The 26,079-nt window shown below is 45.4% G+C and overlaps 1 protein-coding gene across 2 annotated transcripts in view; it reads right to left on the bottom strand.

Annotated features, from left to right (window-relative positions):
- Nucleotides 1-26,079, bottom strand: part of LOC147668660 (hyaluronidase-3-like) — a 93,947-nt gene that overhangs the window by 11,901 nt on the left and 55,967 nt on the right. For both annotated transcript variants that reach the window (XM_086948541.1, XM_086948542.1), the window contains exon 2: nt 2,628-3,626. In XM_086948541.1, the coding sequence (XP_086804667.1) occupies nt 2,628-3,551 (924 nt within the window). In that variant the 5' untranslated portion in view covers nt 3,552-3,626. The remainder of the gene's footprint in view (nt 1-2,627; nt 3,627-26,079) is intronic.

The following is a 26,079-nucleotide window of genomic DNA, read 5'->3' as shown; positions in this document are numbered from 1 at the left end:
ATATATATGTACTTATACATAGATATTAAGCCAAGCAAATCCTGAGCGATATCCAAGACTTAACACCCTGCACACAGCGTGTTGGTTCCAAGTAGTTTTAATGGTAAGGCGATTCAACCCTTCTGAATCTTCGTCACGGTGTGTATAATATATACATATATGGTCATGTGATCAAGCCTCTTCCTGAGGCGAAACGTGTCATGGCGGACGCGCTGGCACGAAATTAAATAAACTCACTTTCTGCATCAGCAACCCCTGGGTCTACTCTTCGTCATTTTTGGACGTCTGACAGCGTATGCTGGCAGTGTGGCGATTTCTTGGATAGATAGATATATATATATATATATATATATATATATATATATATATATATATATATATATATATATATTCACAGAAAAAGCATGAATTAAAGTGGTGTTAATGTTAGGAACTGTAATTATAACTTACTTGACAAATTCACTGGGGAAAAAACAAAGGTTAAAGGGCCGTAGTTTGGTGAGAATTTAAGCTATAACATACAGTTTTAAACTAACAAAACCACTGAAATACATCAGTTATAGTGACCTTAAGTAACAGTAGCTTGTGCCCTAAAGTAACTATAATTTGTTCCCTCGGCATGCATAGTGTTGTTACCAATGATCTAATTTCATATGTTGCAATGATGTTATCAGTAAACTCATATGGGAGGTAATTAGCAGTGCAGCTCTCATAGGGTGGGAGCATACAAGTCTCCCTTGCCCGCGCTCAGGGAACTAGTGTCCACGGGGTCAAGGCTGTGATGATGGGCCGGATGTTGTCGTTGGAGGGGAGGGTGGTATCTGGAGTCTGCTCGCTGAAGTGGTCATTGAGGGCTTTGATTTTTAGGTGGAAGTAGGATCGGAGCTTGCTGCAGAGGTCTTGGGAGGGAGTGACGTCTGTGGTTCGCTATGGGGCTTGGTGAATTGCTGGACGATGTTGAAGAGTTCCTTCGAGTTGCTCGAGTTGGTGAGGATTTTGTTCCGGATGAAGGTCATCTTTCTGGATTTTATGCGTTGGTGGTACTCTGTACTGGTGTTCTTATAGGTGGTCATTCCGTGGTTTTCCGTGGTTTTGCTGTTTCTCCATCGTTTTTCGAGACGTCTGCAGGAGCGTCTGGCTTTCTGGAGGTTAGCCGTGAACCAGGTGGCCTTCAGGGATCGTTGTCTGTTGGTGGTGCAGAGGGGTGCAAGCTCGTCTGCGCAATTGGTGATCCAGTGGTGTAGTTCCTTAGCTCCAGAGTTGGCGTTGGTCGAGACAGGGGGGTCGCTGCTGAGGGCGAAGTTGAGGTGCTCCTCTGTGACCTTGCTCCAGTTCCTTTGCGGAGGGCGAGGAGTGGGTTTGAGAGCGGTGGCGGTGTTGAAAGATGTACTCAGTGTTGGTCAGTCTAGAGGGACTGTGTGATGTGGCTAAAGCAGATGTTGTTCCCACCTGCGAAGATGGAGTTGAGAGTGTGTCCTGCCTTGTGGGTAGGGGTGGTGATGAGCTGTTTCAGTCCGATGTTAGCGAGGTTGTCCAGGAGAGTGTTGGACTTGGGGTCGCTGAGGTTGTCGAGGTGGAAGTTCAGGTCTCCGATGAGTATGTAGTCTAGGGAGGCGATGGCCTGGGTGCGACAAGGTCAGCAATGGTAGTGGTGAATGAGGTGTGGGATCTGGCGGGTCTGTAGGCGAGGGTCCCGCAGAGAGTGGTTCTGGGGTTTGTCTGGATCTGGAAGTGAAGGTGTTCGGTGGTGGCAGGGGAGACGCTCAAGGAGGCGGAGGGAGCTGTTGTATGTGATGGTGAGTCCTCCACCTGGGCGGTGTGGGCAGTCCTTCCTCTGGAACTTGTATCTATCGGGGATGGCGGTGGCGATGTCCATGGCGGCGGAGGCGTTGGTCCAGGTTTCCGTGACGAAGGCAACGACTGGCGAGAGGGTGTCGAGGAGGTCCCAGATCTGCCATCGATTCGCGCATATTCCCCTTCAATAGCAGCATTCAGCATACTGTCACTAAGTAAATCAAATGCACTTCTTGTCTGTTTTTTTATAGAGACAATGCTTTTGCGTGCCATCCCTGACTTTTACCAGACAAAATCATTTATATATATTTGTTTGCAATTTTATAGATCACTAACTTGGGCCAAGGGAATTAGATCACTTTCCATGAGCCAATTCTAACAGAAATGCAAGCGACGTGGTTATTAGTATAGGTATTATGGCGCCTTTAGGTCAGTTTTGGACTAAATGTATGTTGGTTTCAAATTAGATTAAGGGTGCTCTAAGGTATGGAGAACCACTTCACTCCACGAGGCAAGAGAACAACTCTCAAAACATAAATTCTACTCCCAAGCACACGTTTTCAATAACCACCACATATACAATTCAAATACATCTCCCTTTTTTTACTCGGTAACAGTGTAAAGTATACATTTAAATATACTAACCAAGTTAACTGTCTACTTATTTTAACGTGGTCACTTTCAGTAATTAACTCAAGTATTGCTTTAAGTGTGAATACATTCGCATGATTTACAGTACATGAAAATAATTATAAAAAATGTGTTAACTCCTTGATGGATATTTCCCATGAAGGAACGAGAGTACCATCGGGAAAAACGCCATCTGCTATTACCTCTGTCAGGAATCTCATGGAATGCTTATACGAAACCCTGGAATACGGCAACACTGGTGGGGTGGAAATGTTGAGGCTGAACTCTGCTGCCCGCAAGGCTTCTTTTACTCGGTAGTGGACATAGAGAAGACCCTCCTGAGATGCCATCAACTTCTCCGGCATATAGATGCTAGGATAGATGGCCTTGGACTCTTCCCAAAGCCACTTAAGTTGGTCATTCTTGTGGATAGTCTCTGGTTGGCAAATACCGTCATATTTGCTCTCCTCCTTCTTATAAGCATAGTTGAAGCATTCGGGAAACCCATAGAAACCCCATAGACCCATTGGTCTCAGCTGTTGCCCAGTCCTTAATGTCTTCAATATGAGAGAATGTGCTGCTTTCTCAAACTCCAGCTTGGCCAGGTGTCCTATCTTCTCACTGGGCACACCAGGGAACTTCCTTAAGACCCACTCCTTGGATGCCCGCTGATAAATTTTCTTAGAACCCCAGTTTTGGTTCCACAAGGGACGCCATTCCTCCCAGTCAACCACTGCCAACCCTTTGAAGTCTACTTCCAGGAAGTGGCGAGTGTCTGTGGAGATTTTTGCAAGGTGCCTCTTCAAGTTTGTATTCTGAGGTAGGCCACCATTGATCCATTGGCCATTTGGGGCAATGTAGGGGTAGAAACCAAGCTTGTTCTTGTAGAAGATAGTCATATTCTGCCCCTGAAACCGGTGATCTCGGTTTTCCACAATGTCAAAGACTCCAAGAGGGAGATTTACGCCATACTGTTTCTCACACCCAGCAGTCGGCATGTTCCACACAACGATAAAAGGCTTATGATGAGCAACAGGACTGGACGACGACTTCCCCCAGACAACACTTTTCAGGAGCTGGACAGAGGAGAGCCAAAAAATGACCCAGGGAAGGTAATCTAAATTCATGGTGGGTCAATAAAATGTGATTCTAATCCAGGAAGCTTCTCAGGCCTAGCATCACGTCCTCTTTCAATAGGCAACCTAGAAGAAAACAGAGACACAGGTAAGAACATACAGAGTTATACAGTGTATGAAATGAGATTTTTTTTGTGTTTCTAGAGTGAGGCTTCGGGAATGAAGGCACATCACACTGTCATACTCTCTTATACTCTGCCAAAAAGTTATTGCATTGCCTGCCATTCTGCTACTGTGCACATTTGTGAATGCCAGGCCCACTCTTATTGTTTTGTGATTCGGTCTTTTTTGAAAATGGACATTTGCTTGAGCACTTACTGCTGCTCTCTGATGTGACTATTTCCAAGTGTTGGGTTACAAGCACATCTCTGCAGAAGACAGATGTCGATGCACTTTCCATGCTGTCTCCTAGTGTGGTCCACTCCATCTTTATGAGGCGGAGGTAGGTTGCAATGTGCAGGTACCTTTTACCTGCTAGTTGGTGTGCAGCTCCATGTAGCTAGTGTCCTCGCTAACACCTACCCAGTTATTTCTGCCCCGGTAGTTATCATTCTTCTCATACCACTCTAGCCTCAAGTAGTCACTTTTCACAACTGATAGTTTTCCCAAGGAAATCTATGTTTAAGGCTGAAAATGGCTTACTCACTTGTTAGATATCCACAAATGGGTACCCCTCTGGCATAAATGTTTTTTTACTGTATAATTGTAAACTATTAATGTCTACAAATATGTAGTAGGAAACTCTATCTTGACTCGCTTTGCATTGCTCGACTTACAAATTGTTTGTGCTTTAAATTGCTCATAGCGCTCTAATCACTCGCATTGCATTGCTCGACTTTACAAATTGTTTGTGCTTTAAAAATTTTCATAGCGCTCTATTGCTCGCATTGGAATCAGTGCCTGATTGTGTCGGTGCCTCTGCCCATTGCGACGTTACACATTGTGCCCCAATCTCACCCTGTTTGGCTTTGTTATTGTTGCTGCCATTTTGTTGTTGTGCCGTCCCAGCCCGTCTCTCCACCCGCTCCCGCCTCCCAGCTGCTCCTCCCTCCCACTGATAATATAGGTGAATCCCGTTCTCGTGCAGCGCTGTGACCGTCCTGTCCCGTGCAGAAGCGGTCGCTCCTCTCACCCCCTGATCTCCTGGGTATCGTAGCGCTACATCGCTGACTGCTGTTTGTGCTTTTAAAAGTATTCATAGCGATCTATCACTCGCTTTGCATTGCTCGACTTACAGATTGTTTGTGCTTTAAATTACTCATAGCGCTCTAATCACTCGCATTGCATTGCTCGACTTTACAAATTGTTTGTGCTTTAAAATTTTTCATAGCGCACTATTGCTCGCATTGGAATCAGTGCCTGATTGTGTCGGTGCCTCTGCCCATTGCGACGTTACACATTGTGCCCCAATCTCACCCTGTTTGGCTTTGTTGTTGTTGCTTGTTGTTGCTGTCATTTTGTTGTTGTGCCGTCCCAGCCCGTCTCTCCACCCCGCTCCCGCCTCCCAGCTGCTCCTCCCTCGCCCCACCCCCCTCCACTATCCACTTATTACAGATGCCTTTGCGCGCAGCGTTCACGCGCTGCGGGTGCGCCCCATGCACGCCGAAGGTGCGCCAAAGGTAAGCCCGCCTACGCCCGTCCGCGCCTGGACCGCGCCCAGCGCCAGACCCCCTGGTCCTCGCAAAACCCACTCCACCCGCATAACGTACGACGCCGCAACCCTCTCAGCACTTAACTCCGGCCGACTCCCAAACTGCTACCAAGCCGCCCCAGGACACACCCATGGACCCTTCACCTGCCACTCTTGCAAGTTCGACTGCATCAAGACCCACACCAAATCCACAAACTCCAAACAGAGCTCCGACAATAACCACCTGAAGTGCATCCTGCTCAACACCCGCTCGGTCCACAGAGACGCCATTGACCTTTGGAACCTACTCGACACCACATCGCCGGACGTCGCCTTTCTAACAGAAACCTGGATGAACGCCTCATCAGCACCCGACATCGCCATAGCCATAGCCATCCCGGACGGCTACAAGATCATCCGAAAGGAGCGCATCAACCAGACTGGAGGATGCATCGCCATCGTCCACAAGAACACCATCCGCATCACGACCAGTTCCGACGATAACCTCGCTGCCGCCGAACAACTTCACTTCCAGATCCACACCGACCCCAAGCCCACACTCAGAGGCACCCTCATCTACAGGCCACCAGGACCCCGCACACAATTCAGCTAAGACATCACTGACTTCATCAGCCCACACGCCCTCCCCTCCGAGGACTACATTCTACTGGGAGACCTCAACTTCCACCTGGAAAAGAACAACGACAGCAACACCACCACCCTTCTGGACAACCACCCCAAACTCGGACTCAAACAACTTGTTAACACCCCCACACATTATGCCGGGCACACGCTCGACCCAATATTCACCTCCAGCAAGCACATCTCCTTCAATCACACCACAGCTCTCCATTGGACAGACCACAGCTGTGTCCACTTCAACTACAAAAAGACTACGTCCCACAACCCCCCTCAACCAATTTCCCGCAGAAACTGGAACAAAATTACCACTGACCAACTCTTCACATCGCTTCTCCAAAACCCTCCTGCAAAATCTTCGGACCCAAACCTTGCAGCCACCAACCTCACACCATGGATCACCCACAGCGCTGACGATTTAGCACCCTTGAAAAAACATCAAATCAAGCAAGGTATCAAAAAAGCCCCCTGGTTCAACGATGACCTTAAGAAATCCAAGAAGTTCTGTCGCACCCTCGAGAAAGCCTGGAGAAAAAACCCAACCACTGACAACCTGACCACCTTCAAGAACGCCACCCGCAAACACCACCAACTGATCCGATCCACCCAAGAAATCAGCATTCAAGGATCGACTCGACAACAACGCCCACAACAGCAAGGAACTATTCAACATCGTCAAATAATTTACCCACCCCACCGCCGGCACCAACGACATCACTCCCTCCCAAGACCTCTGCGACTCCCTAGCCTCATTCTTCCACAACAAAATCGCTGACATACATAACAGCTTCGAAAACCAGTCCACCCCACCCACCTCTGAACTAAAACCCCCCTCCAACAAGCTTTGCGCCTGGAACCCAATCACCAGTGAAGACACCATCCGCCTGATGAACTCCATCCACTCAGGATCGCCAACCGACCCATGTCCCCACCACATTTTCAACAAAGCAGACTCCATTATCGCACCCCATCTCCGAGACGTCATCAACTGCTCCCTCAACTCCGCTGCCTTCCTGGAATGCTGGAACCATGCCGAACTCAGCGCCCTTCTGAAGAAACCCACAGCTGACCCCACTGAACTTACGAACTACCGCCCCATCTCACTCCTCCCATTCCCTGCCAAAGTCATTGAGAAAGCCGTCAACAGTCAGCTCGTCGCCTTCCTCAAATCCAACAAATCCCTCGACCCTTCACAGTCCGGCTTCCGAGCCAAACACAGCACCGAGACCGCCCTCATCGCAGCAACAGACGATATTCGAACTCTACTGGACAACGGAGAAACAGCTGCCCTCATCCTACTTGACCTCTCAGCAGCCTTCGACACAATCTGTCATAGCACCCTCATACAACGCCTCAGCAACGTCGGAATACAAGGAAAAGCATTGGACTGGATCATCTCGTTCCTCGCCGGAAGAACCCAGAGAGTCCGCCTCCCCCCTTTTAGATCAGAGGCCACCGAAGTCATCTGCGGCGTACCACAAGGATCATCACTCAGTCCCACCCTCTTCAACGTATACATGAGTCCCCTCGCATCCATCGCGCGCCAACACAACCTTAACATCATCTCCTACGCAGACGACACCCAGCTGATCCTCTCCCTCACCAAAGACCCAAACACCGCCAAAACCAACCTACTCGAAGGGATGAAAGAAGTAGCCGAGTGGATGAAGAACAGCCGTTTAAAACTGAACTCGGACAAAACAGAAGTCCTCATCTTAGGTTCATCCCCCTCCGCTTGGGACGCCTCATGGTGGCCACAGGCCCTGGGAAACGCACCCATACCTATGGACCACGCCCGTAACCTGGGCTTCATCCTGGACTCCTCCCTCTCGATGACCAGACAAGTCAACGCCGTCTCATCATCATGCTTCAACATCCTACGTATGCTCAAAAAAATCTTCCGTTGGATCCCCACCGAAACAAGAAAGACAGTCACCCATGCACTGGTCACAAGCCAATTGGACTATGGAAACCTCCTTTACGCCGGAACCACAGCCAAACTACAGAAAAAACTCCAACGCATCCAAAACGCATCAGCCAGACTCATACTAGACATACCCCGCCAAGCTCACATTTCCGGTCACCTGAAAGACCTCCACTGGCTCCCGTTAACAAGAGAATAACGTTCCGTCTCCTCAACCACGCACACAAAGCCCGACCTAGGACCCGAATGCCTCAACACACGCCTGTCCTTTTACACCCCCACCCGCCAACTACGATCGTCCAATCAACCCCTTGCCGCAATTCCACGCATCCATAGATCCACCATGGGGGGAAGATCCTTCTGCGACTTAGCGGCCAAAACCTGGAATCCTCTCCCCACCCACCTCCGCCTTACACAGAACCACCTCTCCTTCAGAAAACAACTAAAAACTTGGATATTCGATAAGTAAAGTACCCCCCTCCCTCAAGCGCCTTGAGACCCTCTGGGTGAGTAGTGCACTATACAAATGCTAAACTTGAAACTTAATGGTCGGGACAAATATTCCAGCCAAGGGTTGTGGTAGCTCCTCTTCTAGGTTGATAAATGGAACAGCCAACCTCAAACTTCGTGGGGGTCTAAGGGAAGGGGTTTCTCCACAGGGACTTGGGGTACAAAGGGAAAGACATTGGGCTGCATTTCCCCAAGGTAGAGTTCTGTCCTGCATAGAACTCCGCACTGGAGGAATAACAAACGTCACGTGACATTCCCATGACTGCAACTGGAGTGTCCGACTGGGAACGATTGTGAATTATCACCGCGTACACTTAAACCCTTGCATAGGAGTATATCTACTGGTGTAAAGGTACGACTTTACTTTGTGAATGGCCCTCAGGGTCTTCCCTAAAAGAATAATTTTTTTTTCAGCTTTTTAGTGCATTGGTCAGCTAGGGATACAGGTTAATACAACAACCAAAATGCTGTCCTGCATCACAAAACAAGTGGTTTCTTAAACCATGGCATTGTCACAGATTATAAGTGCTAGAAAGGATAAAATACCTTATGAAGAATACTTGGGGGTCTTGAGAACCCAAATTCAGAATATAAAATGTTTCCGGAGTCCCTATGACTTGAGTGAAAACTGTGACTATTCTGACATTTGGTGGAAAGAAAATGAGTAGGGCAAAAAAAGGGCAGGGTGTGTGCCAGTTTGTGTACCTCTCACCCAGAAAAGAACTTGAGTGTGAAAGACGACTGGATTCTGCTGCCTGTGCTCTCACGCTTTTGTGTATGTGTATGAAGCTTGCAATGCTGAGGCATGTTGTATGCTAGTTAAAGGAATAATTTATTGTTCAATTTGTGAGTGAAGCTTGAAATGCTGCTGCATGTTCTATGCCAGGTTAAGGAATAATGGGGAACATCCATCAAGGTAGGCTTTTGTGATTCCTTAATTTGCAAATACTAAGGAATCGCAATTATGGAATTGCAAGAGCCTATGCATATAGGAATCACACAAAAATAGCGATTCCTACACATTCCTTTATTGTGACTCGCAAATTGCGACTCGCAATTAAGGAATGGGTTCCCATTCATTCCTATGGGTCTACAGACCCATAGGAATGAATTGGAATTGCATGCGCTATTATGAGTACCCAATAGGTACTCGCAAATTGTGCATGCAATTTCAAGGGTGCCAAAAAGGTCTTATTAGCTTTTTGGTAACACAATTGTATGCAGGACACAATCCACCTAGAAATGGACTGCTTAGAGGTAGCAAGACCCGTCCTGACTGATCCATAATTAATAAACAACTGGTCAGACCTACGAATATCTTTGGTTTTATCTAGATAAAATTTCAACACCCTCCTAACATCCAGGGAATGGAGAGACCTTTCCGCTGGAGATGAAGGATTCTGAAGGCAAAGTTATGGTCTGGTTGACATGAAAATCAGAAATAACCTTGGGAAGAAATTTAGGGTGAGTACGCATAACAACCTTAGCAGCATGAAATACAGTATAAGGTTCTTGACAACACAACGCCTGAATTTCACTCACCCTGCGGGCCGATGTAATGGCCACGAGGAACGCCGCCTTCCAGGACAGGTGCTGCAACGAAGCCTTATGAATAGGTTCAAAAGGCTCCCTCCTCAACCTGGACAGCACCACATTCAGTTCCCATGAAGGCGAAGGAAGCCGGACAGGAGGGAATACTTTCTTCAATCCTTCCAGAAAATCTTTGATCACAGGGATCTGGAAAAAGGAAGTCTGTGAAGGGCATTTCCTGTAGGCAGTCAATGCGGCGAGATGAATCTTAATGGAATGAACATTAAGTCCAGACTGCGCCAAATGTAGAAGGTAAGGAAGGATGACATCTTCCTTACACGTCGTCGGGTCATGGTTCTTAGACTGGCACCAGATACAAAACCTCTTCCACTTGTAAGCATAGAGGGTCTGAGTGGAAGGTCTCTTAAACTCCTTCAGTATGTCCATGTAATCCGCAGGCAGATTCAGATGGCCATATTGCACTATCTCAGGAGCCATGCGGCCAAACTCAAAGACGAGAGGTTGGGGTGTAACATTCGTCCCCCGAACTTTGTGAGAAGGTCCGGCCTGCACGGCAGCCGAATGTGAGGAGGGAGAGACCGGTGAAGCAGGTCCGTGAACCACCACTGCCTGGGCCACTCCGGGGCAATGAATATCATCCGAGCCCTGGACCAGGCCAGCTTGATGAGCACTGCCGGAATCAGGGGAATGGGAGGAAAAGCGTACAGAAAGCTGTTCGACCAGTTGATCCATAACGCATTCCCCAGCGTTCCCCGCTGGTAGTACCTGGAGGCGAAGTCTCTGCATTTGCTGTTTTCGGCGGTGGCGAACAAATCTACGTTTGGAGTTCCCCACCTTGCGAAGACTTCTCCTAGTACTTCGTCGTTTATGACCCATTCGTGGTTTTCCTGGACCAGTCTGCTCAGCGTGTCTGCCTGAACATTCTGCACACCTGGCAGGTGGGTAGCCGTTATCGTCAGTCCTCTGGCTAGGAGCCAGTGCCAGATCGCTTGCGCCTCCTGCGACAGAGTGCGAGATCTCGAGCCCCCCTGCTTGTTGAGGTAATACATCGTGGTGGTATTGTCCGTCTGTACAAGCAGAGAGTTGGTCTGGAAGGACGGAAGAAAGGCCTTCAGTGCCAAGTGAACAGCTCTGAGTTCCAGGAAATTGATGTGATACGTGGCCTCCATCGGTGACCACGTTCCTTGAATCTGTAGGTTCCCGGAGTGCGCTCCCCATCCCAGGAGAGAAGCATCCGTCACAACAGTCTGCGTGGGAATGTCCTTGTGAAAGGGAACCCCTCTGAGGAGATTCTCCGCTGAACACCACCACTTCAGAGACTGAAGAGCATGCAGCGACAGTCGTATCTTGTCGTCCCAAGATCCTTTCCTCTGATCCCACTGGTCTTCCAAGCACTCCTGCAGCGGTCTCATGTGCAGCCGTGCGTGTGGCGTCAGGAAGATACAAGAGGCCATCGATCCCAGTAGAGAAGACACCATCCTCACTGTTGTAGATGGAGTTGTCGTAAGAGCCTGAGCCTTCCAAAGGAGAGATAATCGTCACTCTTCCGAAGGAGACACGCTTGCTGACAGCGTATTGATGGAGGCTCCCAAGTACTGTATGCATTGGACCGGAGTCGGGACAGACTTGGACATGTTGATGTGCAACCCCAGCTTGTTCAAGAGAACGTACGTCTTCTGGAAGTGTGCTCGCGCTTCCGAGAAGGAGGGTGCCTTGATCAACCAATCGTCCAGGTACGGGTAGACAAACACCTTGTTCTTCCGTAGGTGTGCTGCTACCACCACCATGCACTTCGAGAATGTTCTCGGCGCAGACTTTAGTCTGAATGGGAGTACTGTGTATTGATAATGATTGGCGCCGACTTGGAACCGCAGGAACTTCCTGTGTTTGTGTGCAATGGGCACATGGAAGTAAGCATCCTGTAGGTCTATAGCACATAGCCAGTCTCCCTGTTGCAACTGAGGATAAATCTGATGCAACGACAGCATGCAAAACTTTTCCCTGCGAATCCATTTGTTTGCCTGTCGCAAGCCCAGAATGGGCCTGAACTCGTTCCTGTCCTTCTTGCGAACCAGGAAGAACCGGGAGTACAGACCTCTTCCTCTCTGGGACAGAGGTACGTCTTCTATCGCCCTTTTCCTTAACAGGATATCCGCTTCGGCCTGAAGCTTGCGCAGCTGAAACTGCGAGCTGACCGGTGGAATCGCTGGAGGGGGGCTTGTGAACCGAAGACTGTATCCATTGCAAACAATATTCAGCACCCACTTGTCCTGAGTAATTTTTCTCCACTCTGCCAGAAAAAATTGAATGCTTCCCCCTACCGGAGTGGGTAACAGATCCGGGGGAAGTAGGTTCCTAGACCCAGCCTGGCCCTTGGTCGCCGGAGCCGACTGCTGGCCTCCTCTGCCCTTCTGGCGTTTCTGGAATGGCTTACGGAACTGTTGTTGTTGTTGCGACTGTCCCGAAGCTTGGCCACGTCCTCTGCCTTGCCCACCGAACTGCCGTTGGAATGGGTGGTACGATTTCTTCGTGGCTTCTCCAGGCCCACAGCCGTGAGCGTTTCAGCCTCCGCCTTCATGCAGGCCATCTCGTCATCCGCATGTTTCCCGAAGAGGGTCTCGCCAGAGAATGGCAGGTTGGCTACCCTCTGCTGTGCGTCCGGTTTCAGGGACGTAAGACGGGGCCAGGCGTGACGTCGCTGGTTAACTCCATGGCAAAACCCATGTGCCGCCAACAGAGATGAGTCTGCTGCAGCGCTGATAATCTGGTTCGCCACCAGCATCCCTTCATTCAGCACTTCCTGGAAGTCCTCCCGCTTCTCGCGAGGTAAGTGTTCCGCAAACTGCTGGAGGGAGTCCCAGAGGGCGCGGTCGTAGCGTCCCAACAACGCCGTGGCACTCGCAGCCTTCATAGAGGTTGCCGATGTTCCACATACTTTCCTCCCCGCAGAATCCATCCATCTAGACTCCTTATCCGGGGGAACCGTGGATGACGGGGTGGTGGCATGTTGTTTGCGGGCCGCCGTCACAATCACAGAATCCGGAGGAGGTTCCGCCCTCAGAAAAGCCGGGTCCGAATCGGGAGCCCGGTACTTTTTCAGCAATCTCGATGGAGCCGCCTTCGCCACCACAGGGGTGAGGAAAAGGGCCATGGCCGGTTCCTCCAGGCCCGGCACCAGAGGTAGCAGTGGACAAGACAGTTGTTTCTGATGCAATGTCTCGAAAATGACTGAAGTCTTAGGTGTAGGCACCGTCAAGGATATGCCCAACTTTGCAGCGCCCCTTAAAAGGACATCATGGAACGCCACCAGGTCATCAATAGGAGACACCCTCATGTCCGGTGAACCCGACAAGGTCGGAGAGTAGTCCCTGGTCCCTGAGGACCTTGTGTGAGAGCGAGATCTGTGCCTCCTATGGCGGTGTCTCGACCGCGTGGACGATCTGTGGCGCGATCGCTCCTTCCTCCTAGAGCGAGAGCGAGATCTGCCAGCCCGTGGCCGCTCCACAGGTTTCCGTGGGGGAGTCTTCCTCGGTTCCTCCTGGGGTCTAAATTTCGGTGTCCCCTTAGTAGGTGTAGGCAGAGGAGGTAACGACGTGGACCTCGGCGGAGGGACCGGAGGTATCACCGACCGAGGGGCCGGCCCATGCGGTGGAAGCGGTGGCAGTGGTCTGCCTGGCGGAAGTGGAGGGTTGGTAGGAGGGTCCTCCTTAGGTACAGGCGGAGGTGGCGACCTAGGCCGAGATCGTGTGTATACCACCGAGTGCACCGAGCCCGGTGACCCCTTCGGCGAAGGGGGCTGAGATCGCAGCAGGTGATCGCTTCCTCTTGCGTCCTCCACTAGATCCAGTCTGACTTCTGGGGCCAGAATCCCTCTTGCGCCATTTAGGAGAGGTGGAGCGACTCCTAGACGCCGATCTCTTCTTTCTCGACGCTGAGCGTCGCTTTTCCGGCGTCGAACGTCGCCTCCGTGACTTCGGCGTCGAACGCCGCCTCCACGACGTCGATCTCTTCTTCCACGACGTCGAACGCCGCCTCCGCGACGTCGACCTCTTCCTTCGTGACGCCGTACGCCGCCTCCGCGACGTCAAACGTTCCGTTCTCGATTCCTCCTTCTTGAGGTCCTCGACGTCGAGGAGCCCCTCGACGTCGACCGTTGTCTCGACGACGATCGGCGGTGTCGCCTCGACCGCGAGCGCCGATGCTTGTCACTTCGTCTCCGACGTCGATAGGTAGACTCCGACGTCGACGATGACGACGACGATGCCGTCGACGGTGGCTTCGACGGCGGCCTTTCCAGGCCCTTCGTCGAGTCGTCACGCCGTCTCGACCCGGAGCCCCGGGGAGACGGGGAACACACCGTCGTCATCCCTCTTGACGTCGTCATCGATGCAATCGACGCCGACGGAGACCGGGACCCTTTGCTGGTCTTCCTGCCTCTGGGGAGCCCCCCAGAGGCCTCAGCAGAGGCAGAGGGAACCTTCCCAGCCTGCCCAGACCCACCAGCAGCCTGCAGACGTCTCTCTTCAAGGCCTGAAAGCCTAATCTTCAGCCTGTCCCTCAGGGTCCTTGCTGAAAACTGCTGGCAGATGTCACAGTCTTCAGGGACATGTTCTTCAGGGAGACAGACGATGCAGACGTCGTGTGGATCACTCTTGGCCTTCTTCCTTCCACATGCCGGGCACTTGTCAAAAAGACCAGGCATTTTAGAGCCCTAAAACGCCTGAAACAACACACAGGAGAGAAGAAAAGCACCAAGAAAGCTAAACTCAAACACTTTTAAACACAAAAGTGACAAAAATCCAATAAACCCTTGAAACAAGGGAGAGCTCAATGCCAGGGTCCTGTTAGCAGGAGCCGGAAAAAAGAACTGAAAGTAAGAGGGACCTACTATGCATTCTGGGGTACTGGGAGAAAGTTCTGGAAAGTTCTCTTAAAGGCACAGTATCCTATGTAAGCCACATAATGGCAGCCTATGGGGCTTGTCTGTCCATGCCTTCCTCTCTATCATTCCAGAGTCTTTTACTGGTGGAGGCAAGTTTCTCTATGGTAGAAACTGCAGGCTGGGTTATGTGTGGTGTTGTTTGGTGGAATTTCTAGTTGAAGTACTGGACAGTGTAGCCTGTGGATATAGGCTGCATTATTTGTCTTTTAATTCTCTCTTAAGTGTCTTGAAGGGTCTGCATGATTTGACAACTTAAGAGATTATTTTTGATTGCCGGGGTCCACGCACATGGGCGGGACTATTCACTAGATTATGACTATACACAGAGATCCCCTACTACAGAACTTTGAAAATTACTGTCAAGTTTCACTTGACGGTAATTTGCGTCCCCTAATAGCAAAATCGTTATTTTCAATGGCATTATGCATTGCATTTGAGGCATCGCAATTGAGACTCCTTAAATGCAATCGCAATTTAAGTAATCGCAAATTTTGCGATTCCTTAAATTGCAATTTAGCATTTGGGATGATGCATCCCAAAAGCAAAAATACCGGTCGCAAAGGGGCAGATTCTGAGAATCTGCGAGTTTGCGACCGATTTTCTTTTGATGCATGTGGCCCAATGTATTGTTCAATGTGTGAGTGAGGCTTGTAATGCTGCTGCATGTTCTATGTCCAGTTAAGAAATAATGTATTGCTCAATGCGTGAGTGAATCTTGCAATGCTGCTGCATGTTCTATGTCCGGTCGGTTAAGGAATAATATATTGTTCAATGTGTGAGTGAATCTTGCAATGCTGCTGCATGTTCTATGCCGGGTTAAGGAATAATGAATGTATTGATCAATGTGTGAGTGAAGCTTGCACTGCTGATCCTGTGCTGGAGGCACTCTCCTTACTTCTACTCCATCAATCTGATCCATGATACTGGAACTGCATTTACTAGCACGCCTACTATTCCTTCGACTCTACTGCTGAGACATACCATTGCTTTGAGCATGGCATCCAGACTTCGACTCTAGTCTTATAGAAGTAGAACGTTTGAGCAAAATGAAAAGTAATACCAAATAAAGGAGATCTGAAATTGGAATGAAAAAATGCTAAATTCATACTTAAAAAGAAACTGAGCTGTCAGTATGATAGACATGGGATACTTTAAAAAAAAGTATATATACTTCCTTTAATTTCCTTATTGTTACGCGTAGCCTTGTGTTATGACCAGGCGTAGAATGACCATTAATGCTAGCTGGAAAAAAAGAGGGTTTTACATTTGGCCGATGTGGTGACATATATCCTTATTCTGTACCTTTTGAGTGTGTGAGGGAAGTTTAGTGCTATCACTTTCTGTGCTGTACCTTTTCAGGGTGTTTTTCGCCATGGTGGGAGTCAAATCCGATGCTGGTAACGGGCATTCAAACACTGACCCATTTAAAGACTGAATAAAAGAAATAGTGGGCCACACAATGCTTAGAGCTGCATTGTAAGGACGTATAATATTATTCGGACTTTCAACGACTACAGTAAGAAAATAATTATTGGAACTTAAAGAGTATTTAATGGAATATGACAAAAACTTGGGGATCACCTAGTCGAAATACGTTTTGCCAAATGGAAAAAGCACAAAAATAGGGTAACAGATGCATCAGTCAAAAAGAGTTCACACTCACCCAACATGCCAATATTCACACAAAACAGGTAAACAATTTTCTCTGAAACAACATGATCATCTAAAGTGCTATGTTTCACTAGAGCGAGTGACATTATGTACCCTGTGACCTGCCTCTCCTTGACTCCTGTCATTCGTCATTTCTTTCCTCTCTTCTTTCCTTTGATTTTTTTTACTATGATCGGATCTCTTAAAGATATTGCTTAGTATGGAATGTCGCGTTTTTACTATTATTATTAAAATTAAACCACCGCCATGGCATGCTGGTTCCACCATACCCTATTAGCTTCAATGTACTGAAATGTTGATTTGCTTCACCGAAGATATGATTAGGGCTGACAATATAAATCTGTTCCAATGTTAACCAGCTCAAAGTCAGGCAAAAAGATGTTGTTTTAATATTTGTTAATGCAATAATAGAAAAGTTATTAGAGCATTTTTCTAATTCACTGTGGCCGATGTGATCGAGTTATCACACTAGAATAGGAGGTCTGCTTGGAATTTGCTGTCAACACTAACGCTACATATGACTGGCTGCCCGGTGGGATCTTTTCCTTGGCAGTTTTACTTTCAGCATTGAACTAAGTTATTAGATCCAAATTGTACCTGGACTCTAATTTGTTCTATAATTGGAGGGAAGTTATGTTCCCTACGACTGGAGTTTTTCAGAAACCTGAGCCTATTTGTTCTAGTTATTTTATGTTGGTCTTGTATTACTATTGTTCTCGTCTTAATACTAATTCATAACCAACTTCAATTGGTCTAGTAAGTGTAATTCCCTCACTCTTGAGACCAGATCATTTGCCCACACTAGCTCAGTTATTTCATCTTTCCAAGTTCTTTTTGATCATTTACCTTACGGGGTACTCGCACTCGTATCATGCTAGGAATCCATTCTAATGAAATAATATATTAAGATGTAATATGTGACAACTTGGGAATGTCTCCAATTAATCTCATAATGGAGCCCCTGCTAAACATATCATAGGTTTCTTCTGAAGCATAATTCAGAGTAAATATCTGTATTTTCCCAGATCTATCAATCCACAATTTGAGAATCCCCCCACCTGATGTAATTGCAATGAGTCTAATGTTCTTCACTGTCCAACTATTAACTGCACAGATGTTACCTAGTTTGACATCCTTAATAGTATTTTTTATTTTTATCCTCATTTTGCGATTGTATAGATAAGGGGGTTGCGGGAGTCTGATGATCTTTTGTGTTGCCTTTACCTTCACTGCCCCATCATTTTCCGAAGTTGTTTTGGGGGAGTATCCCTTTTGGCGTTATGATCCATCAGTTTTTCTCCACTTACCCTTTATCGTTTTCCATAATACCGTAGTTTAGTGGGGGAGCTAGCCAGTTTGGCTACTCAGTAGGAATCATTCCTACCTGGCATTGTGGTTATCGCGTTAATCATTGGATTTCTTTGTCCATAACCCAGTAAAAGTTAATAATTTGTTTGAAAATGCTGTTCCCAAATTTCCCAGAAGTTTATTCTCTTTGAGTATTTCCCTTTTCTATCAAGATTATTGATTTTTATTGTGTAGTTTAGCCAGTTTGTATGGCTTGGAGAGACTGGTTTAACCCAGTTATTGCATATTTCTCTCCGCGCTAACAGCATTAGAACGAAAAGTAAGCTTTCCTGTTTTTTACTTAGATTAATTATATTAGCACCTGTATTATTATGTATCCCAAAAATAATAAGAGAAGTACTTACAGTTATGTTGGTTCCCAATACCATGTTCAGTGTCTTACCAATCTCATCCCAATAGTTGGTTATTGTGGGGCATTTTTGGAACATGTGAATGTCATCCGCTTTAGCTTCTCCACACTTAGGGCAGGACTTAACATTGGTTCCTTTGAATTTGGACAGTCTTTTTGGGGTTCAATAGGCACGATGGATTGTGTACAGGTGATTCCTCCTTAATGAAGCTGATTTTATACAGGACCAACATTTTTCCATAGAACTTTGCCATACCAGTTGTAAATCTAACTCCTGATCAGGTATAATGGAGGAACATGGCGGCCGGCTAACACGCTCGGTCGGGAGTTCCGACTCACCAGCTACTATGAACTAAGGAGACAAACTTTCCCGCGGCACTTTCTGTGGATTTCTGACTCCTATCAAAGCGGCAACCGGCAATTATAGCCCAAAAGCACAGGGAGACAGAACGAAAGTTCACATTTCAACCTTTCGATCACAAGAGACCTCATACTTTAAAATCAGTGACACGGCACGGAAAAGACCTTACCCTTACGCTTTAAACAAACGACACGGCGCGACATGGTGAACGGGAGCCCGTGGTTTCAAAAGCAAAGTTTAAACATATCACCAGCTCTTCGGTCTCAACGGCAGCTTTCACCATGCATTGGAGCCTGGACGGTCGCACGGAGAGCGACGTGGAGCTGCCGGAGGGCGTTCCAGAGGATCGTCTTTTAGTTCCGGGGCATGAGCGGCAGGATCAGCGGGACGGTATCAGAACAGAGAGGTGTTCAGAGCGTCTCTGTGCAGTTGCCTTTGGACACAGGATTGAAGGTCAGGTCGGAGGGTTTACCGGGTGCATGGTACTCGAGTCAGACACTAGGGGGATTGCAGAGGGGCAAAAGAGAAACCGAGCAACAAAAAACAGTCAGTTTATCTAATACTGGCGAACTAAAGTTCCCTCGATTAATGAATAAGGAGAGGGAGACCCCACTATTCAAAGAGAAAACGGAGGGAAAAGGGTTGCCCTCAATCTACAGAGAAACAGTGAGCAGAGGCACCCTAAAATACTGGAAAACCTGAAAACTCTTACTGAAACAAAAGGACAGGCATATGGGGAAGTAGGGGGTCTGGAAAAGATAACACCAGATTTAATTACAAGCTATACAGAACAAAAGGTTGCTGGGAAAAGCAAAGAGGAGAGTCACAGTCACCCACAAACAGGAGTGTCTATATACAACACAATTCAGAAAAGGGGGTGGTGATGAACAGAGTGTCTGAATTGAGCAGACCACTCTTACCCAGTCCAAAGATCAGGGCTTGATCCATCACCGTTATTTATCTCACTGCCCCATCCCAGCTCAGAACCTGGCTATATGGGACAGGAACAGACTAATTTGCATACAGCCAGGTTCTGAAACTGGGATGGTGCAGTGAGCTAAAAAACGGTGTTGGATCTAGCCCTGATCTCTTGACTGGGTGAGAGCTTTCTGCTTAATTCAGAGACTCTGTCCCTCACCACCCCTTGTTGTAAATATATACAACACAAGATCCAGGAAATTAGAAAGAGGAGTTGAAACGAGCACTTTAACAGAGGCAGAAAAGGACGAAGAACCGGGAGGTGGAGGAAAATCTTCTTACTGCCTAAGAAATCGTAAATTAGTGCAACAATTCGAACCATTAAAAAGTGTGTGACTCCAAAAATCACAAAAAGAAAGCAGAGAGTGTCCCCCAACCTGGTAGAAATGTCATAAAATATAAAATTAAGATCTACGAAACCGAAGCTCATTTCAAAACAAAAGATTAAAGTTACCCCATCTTTACGGTCTTATTTTAAGGTTCAGCAATCAGTACAAGTAAGAGGAGGCCAATTTTCTATCCAGAACGAGTACACTGAACCATCTTCAGGTGACGGTGATTGCTTAAGTAAATCCCTCACGTCTAAAGGAAACTTAGAAGATCAAAAAAGTAGGGGGACACCAGTGATATTTGGAAACGAAATGTCAACGGAAACTACTATCCCACCTAATATAGTCTCGAACACTACACCTTTAATGGAGGTAAATGGAGACTTGAATGGAGACGCGCAAATATCTCCACAAGCTAAAACTCCAGAGAGCACAACAGAACAAGTAACTAAAAACCTCCTAACAGTACATCCAGCTGAAAAAGCTATGGAGAGGTTTGTAGAAAAAATAATGGGTGTAATGACAGAACAATTTTCAGTCTCTGAGGGGAATCAAAATAAGATACGCGAGGTTTGTGAAGGCTTGGACCAAAAATTAAATGACTTGGGGGAGAGAGTCACTGCAGTAGAAGCGGCAGTTGAAACCCTTAGCAAAAAGGTGAGCATAAATCAAAAAGATATCAGGCACCTAAAATACAGTGAAGGATTGGTTAAAGAGAAACTGGAATCATTGGAAAATCAAGGAAGAAAAACCAACATTAGAATCCTAAATGTACCGGAAAATTTGGAGGGATCAGACATAAAATCATTTATCATTTCCCTCTTCGAGGAATACTTCCCGTGGACAAAAAGCTGCAATTTGATGGAGGACATTCAAAGTGTCCACAGGGATCCTTTCAGGAAAAGTAAGGAAAGGAAAACCCCAAGAAAAATTTTAGGTAACTTTATGACTTACACCCTTAAAGAAAAAAAATTGAGCGAGGGTCTAAAAAATGAAACACAAAACAAGGATAACTGGTCCTTTAAAATACGCTCAGGCATATGTAAAGCCACACAAGACAGACAGTGGGAACTGGGGCAACATATGCAAGAGCTGAAAACTCTTGGATCTAACGTCCAGATGAATTTTCCAGCAGCGCTAAGAATCATGTGGCGCAATAAAATGCACAATATAAGGGAGCCCCAGGAGGTAGAAAATCTTATAAATCAGATAAAAGACCAGATCCAAAGGGAGAAGTCTAACTAGTTTAATCAGAGAAGGAACCTTTTCGAAAATTCCCTACCCCCAAAAAAGGGGGTCTAGTTTTAACTAAATAATGGAAAGTGATCTTCTAAATAAAATAATCAAGTAAAAAAAACTGGTGAAATTGGAACTCGAATCGGGTGGAAATTCCATCCAAAAGAAGAAGGGAAGCTTCCTCAGGGGGGGGAAAGCAACCCTCACAAATAATTTACAATGTAAGATATGTTAAAGCACGTGTGGGGAGCAAACTAGGGAAAAAAAACAGAAAAATATCCTCATAAAACAAAAAAAATAAAGTAGTTAAAAGGGTGTCCTCTCATGGAACGTTAACGGACTTAGAACTCCTAATAGAAGAAGGAAAATCTTGGAATACTTAAAGGAGATGGAGAGTGAGATTATCATACTTCAAAAAACTCACCTTGTAAGCACTGAGTGGGATCAGATAATAAAAAATATTAAAATGGGTGGATACCTGTATATATACTACCCAAGATTGTAATGTGAAGGGGGTAGCAATTATCTTAAAAAAATCCTTAAAGGCAAAAGTTGAAAGTAAGGCAGTAGATAATAAAGGAAGATGGGCTGTAGCGAAAGTAAGAATAGGTAATAACATACTAAACATAGTGGGATACTATGTTCCAAACCTAGACGACTCTACCCCTCCTCAAAATCTATATTCGGAACTCCTATCAACATCTGCCCCCATAATAATAGGAGGAGATTATAATATAATACTTGATCCGAAAATAGATAGATCACCTCCGAATAACCAACTTAATCTACCTAAGATGAGGGAATGGCTAAGTATATATAAAAAAGACCTAGATCTAGAAGATATGTGGCCACATAAGGGAGAGAAAACGTATCCTTTTACTTTTCATAATAAGAAATTAGGCCATAAATTAAGAATAGATTTTTTTCTTTTAAATAGATCCCTTGAAAGTAATGTTAACTGCATTTAACACTTCCCTGCACATTTATCTGACCACTCGGCGGTAAAATTAACTCTACTTTTACCAAAAGACTTAACTCCTCCTAGATGGACAGTAGACCGGTCCCTACTCAACAACCCACAAAATGTTAACCAGCTAGACATTGCCTCGACATACTACTTTGAAGATAATGCAACTGGTACCTCGAAACAAACAAACTGGGATGCTTATAAAGCTGTGATAAGGGGTAAACTACTTAGTCTAGGGGCACATAAAATAAAAACAAAGAAACTAGAAATCAAAAAGATAGAGCTAGACATTAAAACTGTGGAGATACAACTAGAGAATGGAATCTATTCAGAGACAAAGGAAGAATTAGAGGGAAAACATCGAAGCCTTAAAGAAACGCTAAGTAATTATTTGGAAAACATCGTGAGAGAAAAATGGGAGAACAGTAAAATAGCGAGCTATGAATATGGGGAAGGTTGCGGAAAACTACTAGCATGGAGAACTAAAACCCAGAACAACTATCACAAACATCTGAAGATAATATAATAAGGCAGGAGTTCTCAAAAAAAATTCGGGCATATACAAAGATATAAATCCGAATAAAGAACAAATTAGTAAATACCTAGAGGCTATCTCCCTTCCAAAATTAACAGAAGAAGAAATGACAGAATTAAATCAAAAGATTAAGCCCGCGTAAGTTAGAGCAGCTATAAACAACCTAAAAATAGGAAAAGCTGCTGGGCCTGATGCTCTCCCAAATGTATTTTATATAGCGTTAAAAGAATCCCTAGTCGATAAACTAACAGATTTAATGAATAATATATATCTGGATCATGAGAAAATTCCTGATACTTGGAACAATGCGACAATTAGCATTATCCTGAAACCTGGAAAAAATCCAAAATTGTGTGAGTCATACAGACCAATATCGTTACTTAATTGTGACTACAAACTCTTCATGCAAGTTGTAGCAAAAAGACTAGCTAAGGAAATGCCAGGGCTGATTAACTTAGACCAAAAGGGTTTTATAAAAGGACGGCAAATCCATGAGACCATCCATGAATTATTTGCAGCTATAGATATTGCCACCACCGAAAAACTTCCCCTTACTATAATTACCTACGACGCTGCTAAAGCGTACGATAGAGTAAACTGGGCATTTCTAAACGAAATCATTAGAAAATACAACTTGGGGGAAAGTGTTACCCATATGATAAAGGAAGTATACAAGAATCCAAGGGCTAAAATAATAGTTAATGGAAGACTAACTAGTAACATCGAAATACAACGTGGTACAAGGCAAGGTTGCCCGCTGTCGCCGCTACTTTTTAATCTTTACATTGAACCGCTAGCCTCCTTGATTAGAGAACATCCACTAATCCATCCTTTTAAACATCAAAATTGGTCAAAGAAAGTAGCACTATATGCGGACGACCTAATGGTTTTCACTACAAACTATGAAAATGCCTACCAAGCATTGGAAGATACGATGAACAATTTTGGTAAAGTCTCAGGTTACCTGACAAACGGAGGAAAAACGGAGGCGATGAGCCGGAACTGCAATCCGACCACACCATATAGTAGGGATAAAATAAAATATCTGGGAGTTATCTTAGTAAAAGAAATCGAGAAAGTTCCACAATTAAATCTAACGACAATCGCCAAAGAAATGAAAAGACTTCTTAAAACATGGGCAGGTCTGCCGCTAACCTTTCTGGGAAGATCCAATGTAATAAAAATGACCATTATCCCAAAGTTCACTTACCTTTTTAATACAATACCATTGGATTTTAAAAAAGAACCCTTAAAGAAGATTCAGGGCGAAATAGCAAGCTTTATCAGGGCATCAAAAGGAACGAGAATAGCCTGGAGTAAGCTTAGGAGGAGGAAAGATCAAGGCAGAATAGCTAGCCCTGACTTACTTGAATACTATAGGTCTTTCCAATTTAAGAATTTTAGACCATTATTAAGGAAATACCAATATTACCCAAGTTTCCTGCAAAATATGACGGAAAAAACAGACTATTTCCATTTCAAATTTGGACATCCAAAATTAAAAAAATTAAAGATTTTACACAATGCGGCCAGAATCTGGTTCCAAATCAGAAGCACAGTAAAAATACTGTACTACAGTACAAAGGCACCAATATGGGACTCCCCAGGGTGACTGGAATGCTTAAAAGACTCTAGCGGTACCACTCAAAACAGCAGGAATAGAAAAATGGGGACAACTGTTAAAAGGAAATGAGATAACTCCATGGAACCTGCTACATGAACTTACAGATGGTAAGATATCGAAATTTAAATATTAACAACTAACTAATTGGGCTAAATCCCTCCAAGAAAAAAACTCCGGAAATGAAAACTTTGAAAGTGAAATGATAAAAACTATACCAATAAAAAAAGAAATATCAAAGTGGTATTGGGCACTAATTGAAGCCGGAGAGGAAGAATTCCTAATCCTTAATAGTATTACATTCCCTATCATCCAGAACCCTAGTTTTAGAAGCAACCTTTATAAGATCAGACTGTGTTGTACTTGTCCATATTAGCTCTGGGGCCAAAGATATGTGGCTTACATTCACAACCATATTTATTCTCTAATATGTGGAGCAGTCATCTGACTTGTCTTTACCCTGTTAGTGATCGTAAACATTCCAGACTGATCACCAAACATTAATTAAGTACCTGGTCTGGCCTCTTGTATGTGAAGTACATGTGAGGCTTGTTCAGCTGTTGTATATTCGAACCTTATTTCAGTTTATGTAAAATGCTTGTTCTCTTGAGATGCTACTATTCAACTAAAAGGCACGGTCTATATTCAATGGGATTGTGAGCTCACGTAATTTGCAAATTATATTCTAAATCTACATTTAATCTCCTACTCAATTTCTGATGCTAGTGCACCACACATTAATTGCTTATTATGACCTTCTTTACTAACCATGGTTACAAAAGTACTTTTTAGGTTTCACCTGCACAGCTCTTGCGCTGTGCTTGAGAAATCTATTATTTTTAATATAAACCTAAAAAGGGACTTACATCCCGCCTCCTCTCTTTCCTGGCTTCTAATTGGTTTCTGTGCATGCCTCTTACCTTTCCTCAATTTATATTGGCTGCAGCATATTATCCTGTATTTACCAATACTTGTTCCTCTGTGCTTCACCTATCAGTTTCCCGCTGCCAAAATACTAACAACATCCACTTTGGTGGAACTATATTTTCATAAAGTTTTGCCTTTTACTATTGCAGCATATTTATATAACGATGTATCACCCAGAGAGATTAAGTGATTTGCATGGAATCAGGATGTTGCATGGCACCTCCGAGACTCGAATGGGATCCCCAGTTATCGAGTCAGCAGCTCTGGCCACTGCACCACATCTTCGTCACTCCCATGAGATCTTCCTTCTATCGGACGATGATTGCTGGAAACAGCTTTTTTTCTTATTACACAAGCGAAACAGATGCATTACCAATACTTGTTTCTTGTGCTTTTAGTAACTTCTTTCGCATTTTTTTTTTTTGAGAGAACCTTTTCAAATAGTGGTTTACCAATTATAGTGTCCCCCTAGGTTCTCTTCTGTAACAAGCTATGGTTTCAAAACTCCCAAGGAGCAGGAATTGGGGGGAGGGGCGGGGGGAGGAATCGCAGGGCCTCTATGACCTCTCCTTAGCATTCTGCTCAAATCTCTTTACCTTCCCCAATCTGTATTAAATACATCTACTTGTTTTCTTTCCTGTCATCCATATAAGAATGATTTCTTGCCATTGTCTTCTGGTTCCCTTTCTCCTGTGATCTTCATTATCTAGCCTCTACCTCTCAAACTCGACTTGTACTTCCCAGATCACCCTACGTTCACTCCCAGCTCCAATCATTTTCTCAGATTTCTTATACACTCTTGAGAGCGCACTCTCAAGTCTATACACTCTGCTCTACTTCTAGTCTTCATTTATTCCGTTTCATCCTCAATGATCCTTTGCTATGTCTGATCCGCGACTCTTCTACTTGTAATGAAATCATAGACATTCTTTTTTAGAATGTCTGGATTTGTGCAGAAGTTTGTTGAAAGTGCTTTATGTA

The sequence above is a fragment of the Lissotriton vulgaris genome, unplaced genomic scaffold (assembly GCF_964263255.1).
Source record: "Lissotriton vulgaris unplaced genomic scaffold, aLisVul1.2 SCAFFOLD_265, whole genome shotgun sequence".
Classification (NCBI taxonomy): Eukaryota; Metazoa; Chordata; class Amphibia; order Caudata; family Salamandridae; genus Lissotriton; species Lissotriton vulgaris.
Note: the sequence above shows the minus strand (reverse complement) of the source record. Positions and strands in the feature narration are given on the sequence as shown.